The sequence below is a fragment of the Echiichthys vipera genome, assembly GCF_963691815.1.
Source record: "Echiichthys vipera genome assembly, chromosome: 19".
NCBI classification, from domain to species: Eukaryota; Metazoa; Chordata; class Actinopteri; order Perciformes; family Trachinidae; genus Echiichthys; species Echiichthys vipera.
In genome coordinates, this window is record NC_139844.1 from 21,665,896 (window position 1) to 21,685,117 (window position 19,222).

The 19,222-nt window shown below is 41.8% G+C and overlaps 3 protein-coding genes across 5 annotated transcripts; 1 reads left to right on the plus strand and 2 right to left on the minus strand.

Annotated features, from left to right (window-relative positions):
* Positions 1-69: 69 nt before the first annotated feature.
* fkbp3 (FKBP prolyl isomerase 3) lies at positions 70-3,899 on the plus strand. Its single transcript, XM_083934677.1, has 7 exons — positions 70-182; positions 585-686; positions 2,518-2,616; positions 2,733-2,868; positions 3,070-3,137; positions 3,242-3,339; positions 3,573-3,899. Exons 1-7 carry the CDS (start codon positions 78-80, stop codon positions 3,625-3,627), a joined length of 663 nt encoding a protein of 220 aa, XP_083790803.1. The 5' UTR covers positions 70-77; the 3' UTR covers positions 3,628-3,899.
* A 1,200-nt stretch (positions 3,900-5,099) lies between these two features.
* On the minus strand, positions 5,100-17,536 carry faua (FAU ubiquitin like and ribosomal protein S30 fusion a). Of its 2 annotated transcripts, none has more exons than XM_083934680.1 (5): positions 17,533-17,536; positions 6,452-6,531; positions 6,192-6,336; positions 5,438-5,493; positions 5,100-5,322 (listed from the first exon to the last, which is right to left on the minus strand). In XM_083934680.1, the coding sequence occupies exons 2-5, from the start codon at positions 6,524-6,526 to the stop codon at positions 5,197-5,199; spliced, it is 402 nt and encodes a 133-aa protein (XP_083790806.1). In that variant the 5' UTR covers positions 6,527-6,531; positions 17,533-17,536; the 3' UTR covers positions 5,100-5,196. The 2 variants fall into 2 exon arrangements, with proteins under 2 accessions (XP_083790806.1, XP_083790805.1); XM_083934679.1 differs by lacking the exon at positions 17,533-17,536 and adding an exon at positions 6,980-7,041 and having other exon boundaries at positions 6,452-6,533.
* On the minus strand, positions 9,766-19,051 carry prpf39 (PRP39 pre-mRNA processing factor 39 homolog (yeast)). Of its 2 annotated transcripts, none has more exons than XM_083934675.1 (15): positions 18,938-19,051; positions 17,297-17,746; positions 16,753-16,952; positions 16,521-16,646; positions 16,094-16,212; positions 15,720-15,887; positions 15,366-15,546; positions 14,875-14,982; positions 13,828-13,992; positions 13,266-13,392; positions 12,825-13,093; positions 11,241-11,425; positions 11,068-11,151; positions 10,762-10,870; positions 9,766-10,395 (listed from the first exon to the last, which is right to left on the minus strand). In XM_083934675.1, exons 1-15 carry the CDS (start codon positions 18,948-18,950, stop codon positions 10,309-10,311), a joined length of 2,391 nt encoding a protein of 796 aa, XP_083790801.1. In that variant the 5' UTR covers positions 18,951-19,051; the 3' UTR covers positions 9,766-10,308. The 2 variants fall into 2 exon arrangements, with proteins under 2 accessions (XP_083790801.1, XP_083790800.1); XM_083934674.1 differs by having other exon boundaries at positions 9,766-10,398.
* Between the last annotated feature and the right edge of the window lie 171 nt (positions 19,052-19,222).

The following is a 19,222-nucleotide window of genomic DNA, read 5'->3' on the forward strand; positions in this document are numbered from 1 at the left end:
CGCCATTAAAACCAAAGAAGCAGAAGAAGAAGTAAGATACGCCAGAAGGGTCAAATTTAACCAGTTCGCCTCTCAAAATGGCGGATGAACCAACACGGGAGTGGAGCGACGAGCAGCTTAAAAATGATGATTTCCCTAAAAAAGACATTATAAAGTTCATTCAGGACAACGCAGCACACTCGGTTTGTTTACCCCGTTCATAAATCTCTTTGTAATTGTAGCTTAAATGAATGCACGTTGAAATGTGAACGCACACTTTGGGCTGCAGCATGCTGCGTTGTTAGCTCAGCGTAGCCACATCAGGAAGGCTGCAGTGCTTTAGCTCCTAGCGATGCACAATGTACAACACAGGCATGCTTATACAGATGTGTGCTGCACTCTTCAGATATATAAATGTATAGATAGATTATTATTTCAGCGAGCAGGAATAGAAACTGCTGCATTCACTGCTTGATAATGATTTTGTATAAATTAGCAGTTACCCATGACACAGGCATCTTTTGTGTGCTCCGATTTGAAGATGGTGAAAAACAAAAGCTATCATCTGCTAACCATCTCCCTGTAATTGCATGTTTCCCTTTCAGTTCCTCAATGAGCACAAGCTGCTGGGAAACATCAAAAATGTCGCCAAAACAGCAAAGAAAGAGCAGCTGATTCTCGCCTACAACCAGCTCTTCGAGAGCAAAGTAAGTGATGATCATGACTCTTGAGGGTGCTTTGCATCTGTGGGGTTGATGTAAACTTCCATACACAATCTCATACCAGCATGTAATCATCTCAAAACCTATGTTATAGTATGACATAATGCACGGGGGCTGTGCTGTGGTACTTCTCTCTCTGGTGGTACTTGAAGGAATCTCCAAAATAAAAAAAGGAAATATTAATTTCTAAATTAATAAAATACCTAAACACTCAGGACTCTTGAAATGTAATTTAAAGTAATTTTAGCATTTCCTGTCAAATTTTGTTTCTGGAAAGTTTCCAGCAACTTACCCAAAAATGTACCGCCCCTTTGCAGCCCTAGCTGTAGGTTACCTGCAGTGTCTCTACCACATTGCAAGTATACTATAGGTAACTGGAAGGTAGGAAATCAATGACACCTCTTGGTATGTTTGATCAAATAGTTCAGTCATGTAATCAGAGCCGAATTACGAGCTAAACTGTGATGCAAGAGAGTAAGCAGAGGTAAGTTCTGATGTTAACCCCTCCTACAGGGTGGCTGTGGCTGAAGACAGTCAACAATAAATCTGCTGATTAGGAATAAACCTTCCTGTCCGTACTTGAATAGTGTCGGCCTACGCTGCTGTATTTAAACATTGGTCTTAGTGGTGGGACCTGAGAGAATCTGACTTTAACTGAGGTGGTACGTCATGTACAAAGTCTGAGAACCACTGACCTAATGCATAAAATAAACACTTAAAATGTCTCAGTATAGTATGTCAGAATATCCATCATAAAAAGTCCAAGTATCATACGCCATAAAAATCTCATACTGTAGTGTGTAATAGATATATATTTTTTAAAGTCATTGTATAGAACGTCCTATGCCAGAAAAATGCAATTTTATAGACCCTTTAATGGAATTCCATTGCTAGGTAACAGTCTTGGTCCTTGGTAACTTCCTGTCTGCTGATGTAATTCACATTCACTGCAACAGGAAGTATACTTGGACACATTAAGAATGTTTGTTTACAACTTTGAAAAGGTCTATTGTATGTCATAACATTTTTTACTAAAGTATAAATATATAAAAGCCATAGAAGTAGTAGCCTATAGCATGCCATACAAATATCATACTAGTATGTAATAAAAAAAAGTCAGAGAAAAAGAACATTTTTACATCAAGATAAATGTTTGCACACAATGAGGTGTTATGACTATATTCAAGATTCACAACGTAGAGACTATATCTCATAAAATGTCATTAAAAATATCAGGATTCTTGCTAGGACTTGGTGTTACTACCCCATGATGATCAGCTCAGTCATAATGATGGAGATGTTCTCTGAGTGGGGTTGGATTGAGAGATTTGGGAATTGACCGCCTGGTGCCACCAGTCCAACACATCCTCAGTTGTGTACCACAGTCTCTTAGGGCGTTTCGGCCTTTTCTCACAAGACGCCCTCCTCCGTGGCCGGCCCACCACAGGCTGGTCAAACCTGGGCGTGTGTCACACTGGGGGCACCCTGCGGCCGTCTCCTTTCTCTTCAGAGAGAGAGGGGACCGTTAGTATATCATAGTATACTAACCATAGTATCGTATGTCAAAAAATTCAATAGTTTCATAAAATATCATACGGTTATGGAACTTTATTTAATTTTTTAAAGTCACAGTATAGTAGGAGAAAACTAGTAGTAGACAAAGAAAGAACAAGTGATTATTGCCTAATCGAGCTCTTCCAGAGCCGAGTAAGTGCTGATAATGACACTTGATGCTGCATTGCATCTGTGGTGTTGATGTAAACTGTCTGGTTTCAGCTGTGAATGTGTGTCTCATGCTTTCTTTGGTCATTTGCAGAGGTTTAAAGGCACAGAACCAATTGAAGAAGTGACCGAGCAAGTTAAAGCTGTGAAAATTGAAGAAAAGCCCAAAGAAGTGACAGAGGTTGTTGACGAGGTAACCGGTCCAGGGTGTTGCATTTAGGGGGGGATGTTGCTGAATGCAGATTTTAGTCATTTTGTCTTTGCGCATATTCAAACTAGCACGAACCGCTCCTTGTTTGCTTCTCTCAGGGTCCGCCCAAGTACACCAAGTCAGTGCTGAAGAAAGGCGACAAGACCAACTTTCCAAAGAAAGGCGAGAATGTGAGCTGCTGGTACACTGGGAGCTTGGAGGATGGAACCGTCTTTGACACCAATATTCCCACAAGTAAGACAACTTAAAATGATACGCCAACAAAATATTGGCAACGGATAATTTGAAGATAATAATTGAGAACTCTGGACCCACCTACTTTATTTTCATTGTCGAACTGAAACTACGACAGCACTTGTCCTTTGTTGTCAAGGAAACAGATCAATGTGATACAGAAGGTTCTGTCTTACAGTTTCTCTGTCTCTCTCTCTACAGCGGCAAGAAAGAAGAAACAGAGTAAACCACTGAGCTTCAAAGTTGGCTTGGGCAGAGTCATCCGAGGAGTAAGTGGTTCTGATGTCGTTTGATCTGCATCCAAACTCCTGTCACTTCCTGAATATGGCGCTTCTTCCCCAGCACATCATCACTAATCCTTTTTATTTCGCAGTGGGATGAGGGCATACTGACGATGAGCAAGGGTGAAACCGCTCGATTGGAGATTGAACCAGAGTGGGCCTACGGAAGGAAGGGTCTCCCGGACTCAAAGTATCCTTTTTATGTTTCACTTTATGCATGTCATATAACATCTGTGTATACGTAATATGATACTCAGTTCATTTTAATTGTAGGGGATTTCTAATGTTCCTGCCTACGCATGTTCTCAGGTATTGTATCTGAGTTTCAGTACACGTCATGTTTTTTTCCTCTACTGAAACTGATCTGATGAATACACTTTCCTTTTGCAACGACTGTCTATTCCTTAACTCCCGCTCTTCCAGAATTCCCCCCAATGCAAAGCTGATCTTCGAGGTTGAGCTGGTGGCTGTGGATTAACTGGTGAATGCTGAACAGCAAAAAAAAGAAAAGAAAAAATACCCAATGGCCTTGCTGTAAAGATTCAAGTTCTAAGGCATTTTGTTTGCACTGTCTGTTCCTACGTTGTCTCATTCATCACCAAGTTACAAAAAAGGTATCAGTTATTACAGCATTTTGGCCAAAAGCTTGTCAATAATGTACATATGAGACACCCTGAAACCTTATTTTCTGCATTTTGTTCTTTTGCATGTATAATGTAAATGATGAATAAACCTGTTTCAGAGACTAAATGGTTAGGAGTCCATTATTCACTTTTGGTAGTTTTGCTGCTTAGGATATAAGCCTCTAAATGAATGCAATGTCATTTCTTTATAACTGCATATATCAGAGTTGTGTCCTTGGACTACTTTTAAATTTACTGTATGTTCTCTGCCAAGTTAACTGGCACAACCAATGTTCAACCATACAAGAATATATTAATAGAATTAACAGGTTACAATCAAAATACACAGAAAAAGGACTGCACATAAAGTTTACCTGTTCATCTATAAGTGATGCATGGTTAAAATCTAAAGCTAATTGGTGACAGATGAACTTGCACACCACAGGATCAGCCACAAACCACTATTATAAATAACGTCTCACACCTTATACATTGGTGAATTTCAGCACCTTCCCTTTGGTTGCAGGTTTGAGATCCCGAGATGTTTAACGAGCAAAGTTTGGTTCCCACAGCATACGCTCAAGATATTACTGCATAGTAGATACCACCAACCCTTTTATGAAGCTAGAGCACGTATGAAATGTTACTATATTGTTTTTCTGATGTGTTAAGATGCCGTTTCTTCACCATATGTACTGCAAATTAACCTCAGAGTACAAATAAAATAACCTGAACCTAGGCCTCGGGGAAGACCCAGGACTAGGTGGAGAGATTATATCTCCACACTGACCTGGGAACGCCTCAAGATCCCCCAGTGGTTATTATGGCCCGGGAAAGGGGCCATATTAGCTGGGGCTACACGGTGGTGTAGTGGTGGGCACCGTCGCCTCTCAGTCAGAATGTTACAGGTTCGAACCCCGGCCTGGGCGTTTCTGCACGTTGTCTGCGTGGGTCTCCTGCGGGTTCTCCGGTTTCCTCCCACAGAACAAAGGTTAATTTCTAAATTGCTCGTAGGTGTGAATGGTTGTTCGTCTCTATGTGTCCTGTGATAGACTGGCGTCCATGTCCAGGGTGTACCCCACGCCCGATGACAGCTGGGATTGGCTCCAGCCCCCTGCTATACCCGGTTGAAGATAAATGAATTTTCATTCACTGAGGCAAACGGGAATCACCAAATGACATGCCTCTACCATTCAAATGGATACCATAGCTTTTGATTAAAAGTAATAGGGTAACTGGGTTTAATATTAGCAGTTTCATCATCACGAACCCCTGAGAGTAGCGGACACTGCTTTAATTGCAGGAAAAACCACAAACAATTCTGTAGTCCAAGCCAAATTTTTATTCTGTACAGCAGGATAACATTTAACCTGGTAAAAACTGGTGGGTGGTGATCATTTTTCTCCTTTCGTGCATTGACTAATTTAGGAGTTGGCGTTGGGTCCCTTCTTCTTTCCGAAGGTGGGCACCACGTTCACGAAGCGCCTGTTGTACTGGATGCGACGCTTAGCACGGCCAGTCTTCTTCTTCTTCTTCTCCTGCTTGTCAACCTGGACAACATGACAGTACATGAGTTATATTTTATTGTAGCCATAACTAGCTCATCCAAAGCAGATGATATTCAAGCCAATTATATTTTGAGTGCTATTCATGTGCTTTCCTTACCTTGGGTGTCTGTCCCCTCACTTTTCCGGCACGGGCCAGAGAGCCGTGAACCTTACCTGAGGAGAAGAACATGGGAAAGGGAAGTTTTAATAGCGATACTTTCCAGACAAACTAAAGCTGTACCCATGGTTCAAAACACTGATGCATGGGCTATTGTCTAGTGCAGGGCTGACCAATCCTGCATGTTTTAGGTGTCTCCCTGCTCTAACACACTTGAGTCTAAGGATTTTCAAACCTGTGACAAGTTTCAGCTGCTTGATAACGAGCACATCGTTAAATTCAGGTGTGTTGGAGCAGAGAGAAACCGAAAACATGCAGGACAGTGGCCCTCCAGGAGCAGGGTTGAGCAGCCCTGGTCTAGTGAAACATTTAGCCATGTGTATATTTATCCATGATGATGATCTTAAATATAAGGGCTTGAGCCACAGTGGTGCTGGTTTGGGTATTAACACTGCTCTTATGCAGCCAGCAGTATCAACATGTTTTTATTATCAACAGGATTCTATCCGCAGGGTGCCTTTTATCCTTTATGGATGATTAATAGTCATTTTATTTTGAACTCAAAACTAGACAACACAGGGCGGCACGTGGCTGAGTGGTTAGAGCAGTTGCCCCATGTAAAGAGGCTTAACGTCTTCGATTCCGACCCTTTGCTGCGTGTCTTCCCCTCTCACTCCATTTACGGTCCAGTCTATTAAAATAATCTTTCAAAAGAAAAAAATAAATAAGTTGTGAGTAGCATGTGTGTACTGACCTCCAAGCAGCCTGCCAGCTACCTCCAGGGTGCAGAGCTCAGAGACTCCACAGGATGCCAGGGAGGCATCATCCTCCAGTGGGCACCCAGCGAGCAACAGCACCTGATCCTCAACCAGGAGACCCTCCAGACCCTGGACATGAGCCTGAAAAACACACACCAGAGTAAATAATCAAAGCCCCATCCACATGGAATTATAATTATGTTCATTCATGTTCTTAAAGTCCGGTGTATTACCACCAACTTGTAGATAATTGTACCTTGATCTGTCCAACAGTCTCCTGTCCGGTCACCTCAAGGGTGTGAGTGTTCTGGGCACGCAAGAAGAGCTGCATCTTGAAGCTGGGAGAAAACAACAAATGTCCAAAAGAGTTTAGTCGTCATCATCAGTGTTATTACTGCGGAAATCTGCTTTAAGGGTTGGGATTATTTGACAGCAAACATGGAGCACCGAGCCCACCACGGTGTGCCAGATTAACTAACTAGAGTCAAAATACACTAATAAAGTATACACTGTCACAAGCAAGTTGCATATTCACGAGACTCAAAGCAACATGCCGTGAGCTCGTACTGACTTGCTTCGGTAGCCTGCTAATGCTATGCTAGCTTGACTAGCCGCATGGGGCACGCGTTTCATAAAGTCGCTTAAAAACACATTAAATGTGGCTTAACTGTTCAAATATAGTTTAATTTGAGGTAAATGATGATATAGGCGCTACATACGCATGCCAAATGATATCAGTGTTTTACATAATTCGGGTTTTTCACTTAAGTTACACAGGCCTTACCTCGTTTGATGCTAGACGTTCAACGCTAGGCATAGAAAGGGCTGTCGAAGGGTCGACACTGCGCATGTGCGGAATTACGTAGGCACCAGTGACCACGCCCACCGCGCTTAGGCGGGTGATGCACGATGGCGTGTGGATGCGTGGATGCATTCATTATATTACATTTAGACTTTTTGGACATATATACTAAGACTTTTATGGGCTTATTTTTGGACTTTTGACTTGATCCTCTGACAAACTATGCCATGACTGCATTAGACACACTATCCTATATCTGATTTAAGCCTTTATTTATTTTTGACATATTAAATTTTGCCTTTTTTCGACATACTTCACTATGGCTTTTTGGGAGGGGGCTTGTTTTATGGACACTCAATTTCAACTTTTGACTTTTTTTCAACAAATGATGCCATTAGTGGCGTAGACACCCTGTCCCGTGACGGATTTAAGCATTTTTTGGACATATTAAATTTAGACTTTTTTTCTACTTTTTGACATAGGATGAGTTTAACCCTAACCCTATGACTCTCCTATGACCGAGTCTTTTTTTGTTGGCTTATTTTTTGGACACTCTATACTAAGACTGTTCCTTACTTTTTTCAACAAATTATGGCATAACTCCATCCTAAGACTGATTTAAGCATTTTTTTTTAACATATTACATTTCGATTTCGACTTTTTCAACATACTATGACTTTTTGGGGGGAAAGTTTTTTGGATGACTTTTTTGGATTATTTTTGGACATACTAAACTATGGCTTTTCCAACGAATTATGCCATAACAGGCATAGAAACACTATCCTATGACTGATTTAAGCATTTTTTTGGACATGTTTTTTTTACTTTTTCGACATTCTGTACTATACTTTGACTTTTTTTCAACAAATTATGCCATAACTCCTTTAGACAGACTAGCCTAGGACTGATTTAAACATTTTTTCAGACGTATTAAAAAAAAAAAAATTTCCGACTTTTTCAACATACTCAGATTTTTTTGTAGGGCTAATTTTTTTAGAAAAGCTAAACTGTGACTTTTCCTTTCTTTTTTCAGCAAATTATGGCATAACAAGCATAGACACAATATCCTATGACTGATTTAAGCATTTTTTGGACCTATATTTTGACTTTTTTCAACATACTATACTATGACTGTAAAGACTGTTCCTTACTCTTTTCCAAAAATTAGGCCATGACTGTTTTAGAAGGGCGATCCTATGACGGATTTAAACTTGGACATATCAAATTTTGACTTTTTTTCGACATACTAAATACTTTTTTAGACTTTTTTTGGAGCTTATTTTTGGACAAGCTATTCTGTGACTTATCGTGACTTTTTTCAAGTGAAAACTTAAAGTGCAAGGAAACCCATTGTTTTTGATGAAATTATTATGTGCTGACTCATTTTTGAAGGGCTTAGGATGCACGTAGGCTCACAGACATCGGCACACAGGTCAGAAGTGGCAAAAATCGCAAAGTTCAAAAGTAATTTTGGTCAGGTGTGGCCAGCGGGCTCCATAGCACCCCCAAGCTTTATGTGTCAAACTTTACCACATTTTGAGGGGCTTGGGATTCTTTGGGGACATCTTTTTGTCAAAATTATGTTTTTGATTTGATGTTATAATTGAGTTGGGTGTGGCATGTCCGGTCCATAGGGCCCCATTTTTAGCACACTTGTTGTACTTGAAAGTGCACAAAACCTGGCAGACACGTGTAAACCAAACATTGTGAAAATATACAACTATTTGGTCCATGTGTGTTTAGTTGACTTAGTTGAAACAAACTTGCTCTATTCACGAAATGTGATCACATAGCTTTAATCATTTAAAACACATTTCTCATTAGCTTTTATTAGCTCCGCCCAACAGTCAGACATATTGAACTTTGGGCAGTTTTCATGTATTATCTATTTTGAACTCCTCCTAGAGAGATTCAGATTAATTTCATATTTTCTCGGTTTAATCTTCCCACTAATGTGACACTAAACTGTGAAGGAAAAGTAAATACCTCAAATGATGTAATAATTCATGTGACTACCCACTATTTTATCAGGTATGGTGTTTTTCATAACTTCAACAGATCAATCTCAAAAGTGGCCGACAGAATCACAAGACCTTCACGATACCAAATCATAAAGCATTTATGTTTTACTGGAATAGGGTTGCCATGGTGAGGTGGTCAAATTGTATGTTTCGCCATGACAGTAAACTGTTGTAACATGACTGTGCATTGTCCATTCTGCCCCAGATTTCACATTCTGTAGGAGTCTAGACCCGAAGACATCTACACACCCATATGGAGTCAGAGTCACAGCGCCACCTGACAACAGCAAGTAAAGCTTATTTGACAAACCATCAGATTTACAAACATGTGTATGGTGTGGCCTACATCTGATATACAGCAACATGGTGTATTGTTAGTGTTCTCTCTGGTGTGGTGTGGCACCAGAGAGAACACACACTAACAACACACCATGTTGCTGTATATCACATGTGGCATAGTAGACATCTGAAGAGATACAAATATTGAAATCCATAATTTGCAGCACCCAATGGCCGATGCAGAAAATGTCTTGGGTCATGCATGCTGTGTGCGATGGTTGCGGGAATGTACGGTTGCGTCTGGCAGCGTGGTACTGAACAGTGAACTTGACGAAAAAGGTTTCTGTTCTTCGAAACACAAAGTGCAGGATAGTTTTTGTCTGCCTCTACACAACTCATGAGGTCTGCATCAATACTTTGAGCCATTAAGGAACGGAAAGGATGATGAAATGAGCGAGGGACACTTCAGGATATCAATCTCTTTTTTATGAAATCAAGTCAAAATAAAAAAATTGGAACTTTTCATTTTCTTTATGGAAACGTAAGCATGAAATATTAAAAATGTTTTAGTTTGGGGGGGGGAACACATGACTCAGAGGAACCTCAACAAATGCCTCTTTTACAAGTTTTAAATGTTAAATAAGAACAGACCAAACTATGTAATCTGATCTAAAAATTAAAAAGCTTTAATCACACAAGGAAAAAAAATCTGCTTTCACAAAGTACATGCATTAAAGAACCTAAGTAACAGCCAGTGTTGGAGATGATGAATGTAGAAATTATAGGTTATTTTTTTATTATCTTTTAAAAGTGACTGATCAACATCACTATCACAGAGGGTCAAGTGTATTATATTCCAACCAATGGCTACAAAGTTTAACTGATTAGGACACTTTAAACCAGTAAGAAGAAACAAATGAGCTTCTGTGGTCAGATTGAAATCTCCCATGACACCGTGTTAGGCAGCCCTGTTGAGATGCAGTCTCCATCGCCATGTCTGGATTTTGTGCATCATGTTGGGGGAGGGGGGTAGTACTGGTTATACTGGGCATATTGGTTGTACTGTCCCCAGTTGTTTTGTCCCCAAGCGCCATACTGCTGCTGAGAAGAAGGAAAGGAGAAAACAAAGTTGATGAAATGATCACGATCACGTTGACATTTATCAGCCCACTTTGATCCAAATACTAGAAACTACCAATACACATGATCAGATACACCGTTATTTATCCCAAGTGAGGAAATTCAGTTGCAGCTGTACAACAAATAAATACAGATGTGAACAGAAGGTAAGAAATTAATTGGAGGTGCATAAACTAAAATAAGAACATAGTTAACTACACTAGTATTTGGAGACAAAATGACATGGTAAAGGGAGCGGTGCGATCAATAGCAGCAGAGTCAACATGACATGACCTGAACTGCAGAAACCTTCAGTGCCATCAACTGCCTGGATTAGACACCCACCTGGTACCAGTTGTATGCAGAGTTGTTTGCCTGAGGGTCTGCCACTGCATTTGCTGCACCAGCGGCACTGTCGTCCACGCGCTGTCTCTTGGCATCAGGCTCTTGAGAGCTGAAGACAAATGGTTTCAAATGAGAAAAATCCCTTGTAGGGTAGTTCACCAAGAAATAAAGCTGCTTACATCGCTGAGTTTAGTGCTTTTCACTATTCATGATACACTGAAATTAACTGCTATTCATCTAATCCTTGATTGAAAACGTGAAAATAATGGTGTGTTGATGTGACCCGAGCCCTGTTCCCATATCCACCTGTCATACCCGTTCTCAGCTTTCCTCTTTGTGGATTCGCTTTCTTTCTGTAGTCTCTGATTCTCCTCATATGCAGCCACAAGCCTAAGAGATATAAAACAATGGAAATGACTCAATATCAAATAAAGGAATGAAAAAACATTACTCTGTCAAAAAGTGACAAAAACACTCACACATTGATGTCACTGCCAAAGTCCTCGAGAAACTCAACCTTGCGCTGGCAGAAGAGGAGGCGGGATTCGAGGGGCATCTGGCTCTTCAGGGCGCGGTCGAAACAGTCCAAGATCTCAGCCTCATTCTGCGTCACATCGCCACTATATTCCAGCTCAAGCAGGTTTAGATAGAGTTTTGGACTTGTCTGTAAAAACACAAAACTATTAGTGTGTATCTCACAACAAGTGCACATCAGCTATTGTGGAAGACCGTAGACCCTCTCTCTGCACCGTGGCTGGAATGAGAACAGAGCCCTGTAGCAAGCGAGCCATCTAGCCAGCCAGCCGCTAAATAAGTAATATTTAACAACAGTGTCTGTGGTCAGATCAGCAAACACTGTTGAATGCCTTTGCCATGAATGTCAGTATATGCGCTACAGTTGTAGCGTCCGCAGATTTGACTGTGAAGATGGTGGTGTCGACTGGCTTGACTGCAGCTCTGCATGTTGGCTACGTACAGTGGGCTGGGGTCCATGATCCGACTGCCTCTCTCCCCGCCTCTAGTACTCTAGGAGACTATCTCACTGTAGGGGAGCAGACCGGGACTCGGGGTATACACAGCATGTCCGTCTACGGCATCCACTTTCCTCCACCAAGGTATAGAAATGAAGAATATTCGTTGACAGCCCTAACTCCATTCACGTACGGCGTCTCCAAATGTCATCAAATACAGACACCTGTTACCTGGTAGAACTTAAAGTAATGATGAATTAAAAATGCAGGTTACACAAACGAAGAAAGAAAAAAAACGGTCAGATTTCCCATTTAGGAAAGAAAACCCTTTGCTGATGTGAGGCAGCCTAAGTAGTGCAGTAGTAATTCAGATGGTCTTGGTTAAGACTGACTTTTGCCCCAAGTTTTTTTTTATTATTATACATATATAAAAAATATTTTGACCACTAAATCTCTTCAGTGAGACCTATATCAGTATCAAAATTAAGTTGTACATGTTCTTCAGTCCACAAGAGGGCAGTTTATTAATGTCAATAGGCAGGCGATGATGTTTTAAATTAAAAGTCCAGGCCTCTTAAGTGTGACACATTGGACATCTCCTATTAATCGATATCGATATTTAGCCAAGTGAAATACCAATACGTTCCTGGCCAACACTAACGTCACCCTACAGGAGGCCAGATGACCAATAAAAGCCAGGTGTGAAAAAGCCTTGCATCTGACTGAACAAAACAACGTTTACAAAAATAATGTCCACAACAGGTCTGAATATTAAGGGCTGCCTAATATTTGTTCGAATATCATTATCTTCTTTTTTAAATGTTAGAATTATATTCGAATATCAAAGTTCGGAGTCCAAGCCCTAATCTTGGTACAGTATATTAATCTGCAGACACTGTTGAACCTTTTACTGGCCTCTACAGGGGGCAACGTCTCCCTAGAGTGTGTAAATTAATTACTTTTACTACATGGCTTTCTCCCACATGCAAACCACTGTGCCAAGCGGCAACATTTTATGATTTAATAAGGGCATGTCGACTCATCTATTCTCCATGTAAGCATCTGTAGAAGGAAGAATGAACCAGTTCTCACCTGGTCTTTTTCAATTGCATCCAGAAGCACCTTCCTGGCTTTGCTCAGACTTCTCTGCACCTTCATCATCTGCCTGGCCAGCTTCACAGCGTAGAACGACGTCTCTGTAGCATTCTTCGCAGATTCCATGGCCTCCCTTAACAGGGCTTCCGATTCTTCCAAGTTACCATGGCGACGCTCGAGACTGACCCTCCGAAGACGCACCATGGCCAGACCTGGGACTGCTGCCTCCAGGGACTTCAGGATACCACGAGCCTCCTCAACATTACCTGATCAAAGACAAGCAGAATACTGTCAGCATGGCATGACACAGATCAAATATGTAACCTTATTATTTAAATATCTGTTATTACTATGTACACATAGTAAAGGGTAATTTATTCAAACCCGTTGAGAGATTTCGACTCAAAACTTGTACTCTAATTTGACTGTATCCCTCACCTTGCTGCTCCTCAAAGGCAGCCCACAGCAGGTGAATGGCGGGTTTTTTGGGCATATGGATGGTACACGCTTTCTTGTAGACATGTCTCACACCGTCAGTGCTGTAGGCCTCTAGATATTTTGCATACTTCAGAGTGAAAAAGAAAGAGAGAATAGGAAGAAATGCAGGAGAGGACAGAGAAAAAAGAACAGAGGAGAAAGGCAAAAGAGACAACACATTTTAAAACAAAATTTTCAGTTGACAGAAGCAGTGAATTTCTTCATTGACAAGATCGTTTTTAGAAATTTTCTGTGTAAACCCATCAGCACCTTCATGGAACCAATTAGATAAGTTTCTGTAAGGTAGTGGGAGACGAAGAAGATGCAACGTAGTAGTTGGCAAATGCTGCAGTCAAATCTTGTGTGGCAAGCTGGCCATCCCCTAATACAACAGATACAGTCACATATCAACGTTACACGCAAAGAGAGTGCAGGACGATTTACTGTGTCGATGTGATATCATCGTTGGTGGGGAAGTGCAGGGAAGTAGCGGGAGTGAGAGAGCGGTTAAAGGTCACATTACCTTTGTCCAGAACTCCTCATAGAGTGCACAAGCGATGAGGCATCGTTCAAAAAGAACAACCACGCGCTCCGGTGTCCCATTTTCAATTTCAAAGTCCAGGTACTCCTTCCAGTTGTTCAGCTGGGTCTTCTCTAAGGCTTTGACATGGAAGTATGGTCTCTTAATCTAAAAAGGCATAAAATAATGTTTGTTTTAAAGTCTAGAATAATAAAAAGAACATATTTCCAACAATTAAAAGGGAAATTTCTGTATTTTTCAACCAGGACGTTGGTATTTTACCATGTGTTTGTGTCCAAGTCACAACAAGGTTTGAAATTGGTTCAGTACTGAATGAGAGCTGCAGCCATGAAAGGGACTGCAATGTAATCATTGAGTGCAATAGGTACCGTTGCTAATATTGTCTGACAACATCATGGAATAAAGACGCAACAGAGAAAAAAATATATATATACACACATTTGTCTTCGCTTGAGCGAGTCTGTTTGTTATTGTGTCTAACCAAGTCTCACTTAACCAGACTAATCTGTCCAGCTTAGGTTTCACTTGCTCTGGGAGGTATGTCTGGCCCTTTTCCCAATCAGACAGATTTTCAGCAGCTTGAGCTCTGACAGGCCAATCATGTGGGGCGCTTTTAAGGCGATAATTGACAGTGTCAACTTCCAGTCTGCGGGTCCTTCCAGCGCAACTTGCCAGATTCATGAAACTCAGGTCTGCCAAACTAGGCAGCATTGATCAAATATGAGTCGAGATTCTGTTACTGTATTACTGTATTAAATCACAGTTTTGTGAACTGTTTAGCTGTAATTTGAAAAAAATTTGTGACCCGTCGGTCGGCCAAAACCATTCATCGCCTCAACTTGCATGTGTCACTGAGCGCTATGTTGTTTCTTGTTCTCGGTTATAGATCTATCCACTGGCATTCAGAGGCTTTTTGGACTTCACTGTTCCCGGGCAACTCTCAAATCATTGTCCCCATTAGTCCATTATAGGATGAAAAAAAGCAAAGTTTCCCTTGAACATTGTTGCAAAGAAAATAAAGACACATACCCCTTCCTCAAAGGCCCAGCGCTTGCTGACTTCATGTTCGTTATGGTTGAACACTTCCTGCCGAACCTCGATCACCTTGTGGCGCATATTCTCGATCTCCGTCACTCTCTACATAAGGACACACACAAAAAAAACAGATGGTCAACACACTCGTGTATTCTTTACCCTATCACATTCTCCACTTGTTGTAAAAACTGCAAGTCCTGCAGCCAAGGATTTACATCACCATAAGCTTGCCAGGGGTATGTATGCACCCTGCATATCAGCCTCTGGGTGCAGGTTCTGGGTCTCAGTTGATCCTTTAAGTTTTAGGGCGAGTCCCTGAATGGATGCCCACGTGAATCCCCCCATTGGCTTGGCTGCTGACATAAAGACACCTCTTCAAACCTGAACAAAGGCTACCATCTCATCACGGAGAACAGGCAAGCTCCTGCTAAAACCCTGCTTTTTGGAAATGTGTCTCCCCTAAAAAGAGGCTACTTGATGTATACCTTAGCAGGGTCCGCAAGATCCTCTGTACCGGGTGGTAAGTCTTCCTCGGGGGCAGGTTTCTCTTCAGCCTCGCCGATCATTGACAATAAGCTGGCTTTGGAGAGCTCAAGCCTCAGCTGAACAAACTCCTCTTCGGACAAGTAGTTTTTGGGGTTGTTATCCTGCACGTGATCTTTGAACCTGCAAATATTAAAAACAGGTCAGTTAGATCCAACTCTAAGAAAAGTTTCAAATGGTGCTACTTGTGGGTGTTATTATAGACAAAATGGCTTAAAAAAGGGAAGAGAACGCTTCTCTCGGGTCTGGGTTGTGTGGAGATTCTGGTCAATGCTACTTTGATTTGTTTCCCCTACCTCTGGAAGTGCTGGGAATACAGCTGGGTTGGAATACCCAAGATGCGGTCATAGACTGCGGTGACGTTAGCCAGTTTCTCCTGCTCTGTCTCCCAGTTGATGTAGGACTCCCACAGACGGTCTGAGCGAAAGTCTGTGCCTGCTGCAAGCACTGCATGTTCATAGGCACTAATAGTCGGGAAAAAAAGGAAAGATTGTCAATCTTGTGCAACCATTTGTTGTCTTATCAAATATTTGGTTACTTTTAATCATTTACACAAAAAAAGAGAGACATTTCACAGTGTACAGTTTCTGCTGTCAAATAAGAGAGCAATATATCACGAGGAGGGAAAATATGCTATTACATAACGTTATATTACGAGTCTTTTACTCACGCTCGAATGCGTCCCTCCGTCTCTGGGTCACTCAGGTCTGAGTTCTCTTTGATGAAGGTCAGGTAATGCAGCCACAGATCCACACTGAGAGGGATGGCCTGCAAGCCTCTTCTGTATACCTTTGGAGAAACCATGCATGCCTGTCAACTGGCTGAAATACGACTTTTTTAAAAATGGCTCTCGCTTTGCCTCTCTGGCTTAATGCCTTTAACAGTTGCTGTTTACAGTTACCAAAAGGACAAAGACTTATGCACAACTACATGGTCTTAAGTCAGTGCACTTATATAATAGGGTAACAGGGACAAGGCCAAATCAGCCAAGCTGTTAACCAGCCACATGTGTGATTAGACAGCTCACACAGTAAAAAGGTAAAAAAGCAAAAGACAAGAAAACAGCAAATGTGTGTGCAAACTATATTTATATTTACCTCTTCTGCAACCTGGATATTCTCATGCTTTTTCTCAATATCAGCATACTTCTTCCAGTAGCCATAGCAGTAGGGATAACGCAGGAAAAATACATCGAATGACTGTCTCACAGCTGGAAGGGCATTCTGCAAATGAGAGGTAACAGCAAAAAAGATTGTTCATGTTACCATTTCCTGTTTAATACAATAATCCCTCTTTTCAAATCTGAATTATCCACATATTGCCTCTTACCTCTTGCTCCACATACTGCAGCAGGTAGACCCAACCATTGAAGTCTTCTGGGTTCTCCATGCATCCGTTGAAGAGTTTTTCAAACTCACTGGGTGGCTCGGGCTCTGGCTCTGTGGGAACAGTCATCTCATCTGTTGTCTCTTTGGGTGGTTCTTCCAACTCCATGCCATCCTCTGTCACTTGTGGCGCTGCAGTCCCGTCTGGAGAAGTGAACAAGGAATCATGAAGGGCCATTAAGTGGAGAAGCAAGCATGGTATTGGTTCTGAATTAGTTAAATTACTAATATTGGGCTAAACGAGAGCCAAATAGAGTATTATAATCAAAAGACCATATGACATGATCATGTAACCAGCAGACTTATTGAAATCAAAATTGTGCTTTTTTTGTATTACTGCACATATCAAGCAATGACGGGGATACAGGTTGCTGTTTTTCACCACTTCAAGTGAGTGAACGATTGTAAAAAAAGATTTGTTTTAGTAAAATACCTCGTTATAAACCTTTCACAGTTTTCCATGTAAGGAGACCAACTATTTAGTGTACCTTGACTGGCATCCTGCACAGCAGCTTCTGGTTCTATGCTCATCTCCTGGCTGTCTTGTTCAGACTCTCCAAATTCAGCGTTGTGTTCTGGTGGCTGTTCTGGCTGTTCTGCGGGCGGGGGTGGAGGAGGAGGTGGTGGTGGTGGAGGAGGCTGCTCCTCTTGGAAGAGCTGAGCACTGGCAATCTGAAACTGCTCCACGGCCTTCTCCACAGATCCCAGCTCTGTGGAATTCATTTGCTCGTTTGGCTGCTGCCCTGGCGAATCCTGGGATGTATCAGAGTCCCCGGGCAAGATATTGGTGAGTGGTTCTGGAGCAACCTGGTCCAGGGACCATTCTGCAGTTTGGCCTAGAACAGGAAGGTCAGGAAGAAAGGCATCCCCGTTGCTATCCATGACAGGGGACTCAGTGTTCAGCATTCCAGTAATGGGCTCGTCTGAAAGATGCAGGCCTGTTGAAAAGCAGGTTGGATTTATTACTAGCGCTGCAATGATAAGTCAATACACAAAAATAGTTTATTCGCTGAAAAGACGCAGACGGTCCTTGAGGCAGGAGCCGCAGGTTCGACTCCAACCTGCGGCCCTTTGCTGCATGTCTCCTCCTCTCTCTCACCCCACTGTATCTTTGTCCTCTGCAACAAAATGCTTGAAAATTGCCCAAAAATAAATAAATAAATGGTTTCTTCTCGTTTATTTGCAATATATGAACATCTTAAATATCTATGAGTTTTTGACTGATCAGACAGAAGCACATTAAAGACATCACAGTGAGCTTGGAGAAGTTGTAAATGGCAATGTCTCAGTATTTGTAACATTTTATTGACTAAACGAGATATTCAGTAGAAAAATATCAGTAGATTAAACGTAACGTTATGCTAACTAAGTGAGATAGCTTTGCACCAAAAAAGGTCACAGAAGTAGAAGCAGCCGCTGGTGCTACGGTGCACTTCCCTGTTCTAACAGTTAACAGACGCCAGCTTTAGCTTAAACCCTCGCGTTAGCTACTAAAAATAATGTGCCCACGTGATCGGCTTCTAGGTTTATAAACGTTAACGGTGCCACTAACAATGAGCCCTTAGCTTTATAGTTCAACTACATTACGTGACGCGTCGATATCCAGTAATGTCTGCTTTGGCCGTGTTTGTGTTGGAGGCCATGGTTCACCCGGGAGACGGTTTGCATAGTCAAAGTTCAACCACAAGTTGGGCCTAAACTCCTACCTGTTTCCTGAGTATCACAGCACTCAAGTGACCGGAGCCACACGTTAGCTTCCATTAGCTTCGCGTTAGCTTCACGGTAGCACTCGTTGAGTAACGTTGAACGCGGACGCAAGTTATGAGCCTTTGAGTTAACTACGGTTACACATGTCTGCTTACCAATGCCTTACGTTGGGTTATTAACAAAGTTTACCAAACAGTGGTTGAAATTCTCGCGGTCTCGTTCACTTTATGCTAACTAGAACAACTGCAACGTGCTACGTATCCGGCCAACTCTCCAGTTAATAGTCGGCACCAGCGGAGCTAGCTTGCTAACGTTAGCAGTTTCCTTAGCTACCGTTACCACATTATCGGGGCTGTTGAGTTGCCACAATTCTTGTCACATTACACTAAACACGAAGAAATACGAGTTTTTTGGGATCTTACCACTATCTTCCATGCAGTTTTGTCGACCTTAAGAACTTGTATGCGGTTCTTCGAAGTCACTTTATTTAACCTACAATGTCCAGGCGCGCTTCGCCCACCATATTTAACTAAGAGTGTGAAGACTGCGCATGCTCCGCTTACCCCCTGGCCGCGTGTGTGCGCGTGCGCGTATGTGGTGAGAAACATTATCCAATTTTTGATCAGATGTAAACAACTTGCAAGGTCACAAGATGACAGATTCAGAGCAAATAAAAGAAAGGGCTGGGTTAACTACATGATACAAGA

Bases quoted from the DNA above. Each gene is read 5' to 3' on its own strand.
- fkbp3 (XM_083934677.1), top strand. From the start codon at position 78: ATGGCGGATGAACCAACACGGGAGTGGAGCGACGAGCAGCTTAAAAAT. The intron at 183-584 runs GTTTGTTTACCC...TTTCCCTTTCAG, and splicing joins AGGACAACGCAGCACACTCG to TTCCTCAATGAGCACAAGCT. The intron at 687-2,517 runs GTAAGTGATGAT...GGTCATTTGCAG, and splicing joins ACCAGCTCTTCGAGAGCAAA to AGGTTTAAAGGCACAGAACC.
- faua (XM_083934680.1), bottom strand. From the start codon at position 6,526: ATGCAGCTCTTCTTGCGTGCCCAGAACACTCACACCCTTGAGGTGACC. The intron at 5,494-6,191 runs GTCAGTACACAC...TCTTCTCCTCAG, and splicing joins AGCTGGCAGGCTGCTTGGAG to GTAAGGTTCACGGCTCTCTG. The intron at 5,323-5,437 runs GTAAGGAAAGCA...CATGTTGTCCAG, and splicing joins TGAGGGGACAGACACCCAAG to GTTGACAAGCAGGAGAAGAA.
- prpf39 (XM_083934674.1), bottom strand. The intron at 16,953-17,296 runs GTACACTAAATA...TCACTTCTCCAG, and splicing joins TGTGCAGGATGCCAGTCAAG to ACGGGACTGCAGCGCCACAA. The intron at 15,888-16,093 runs GTGAGTAAAAGA...CCCGACTATTAG, and splicing joins ACGGAGGGACGCATTCGAGC to TGCCTATGAACATGCAGTGC.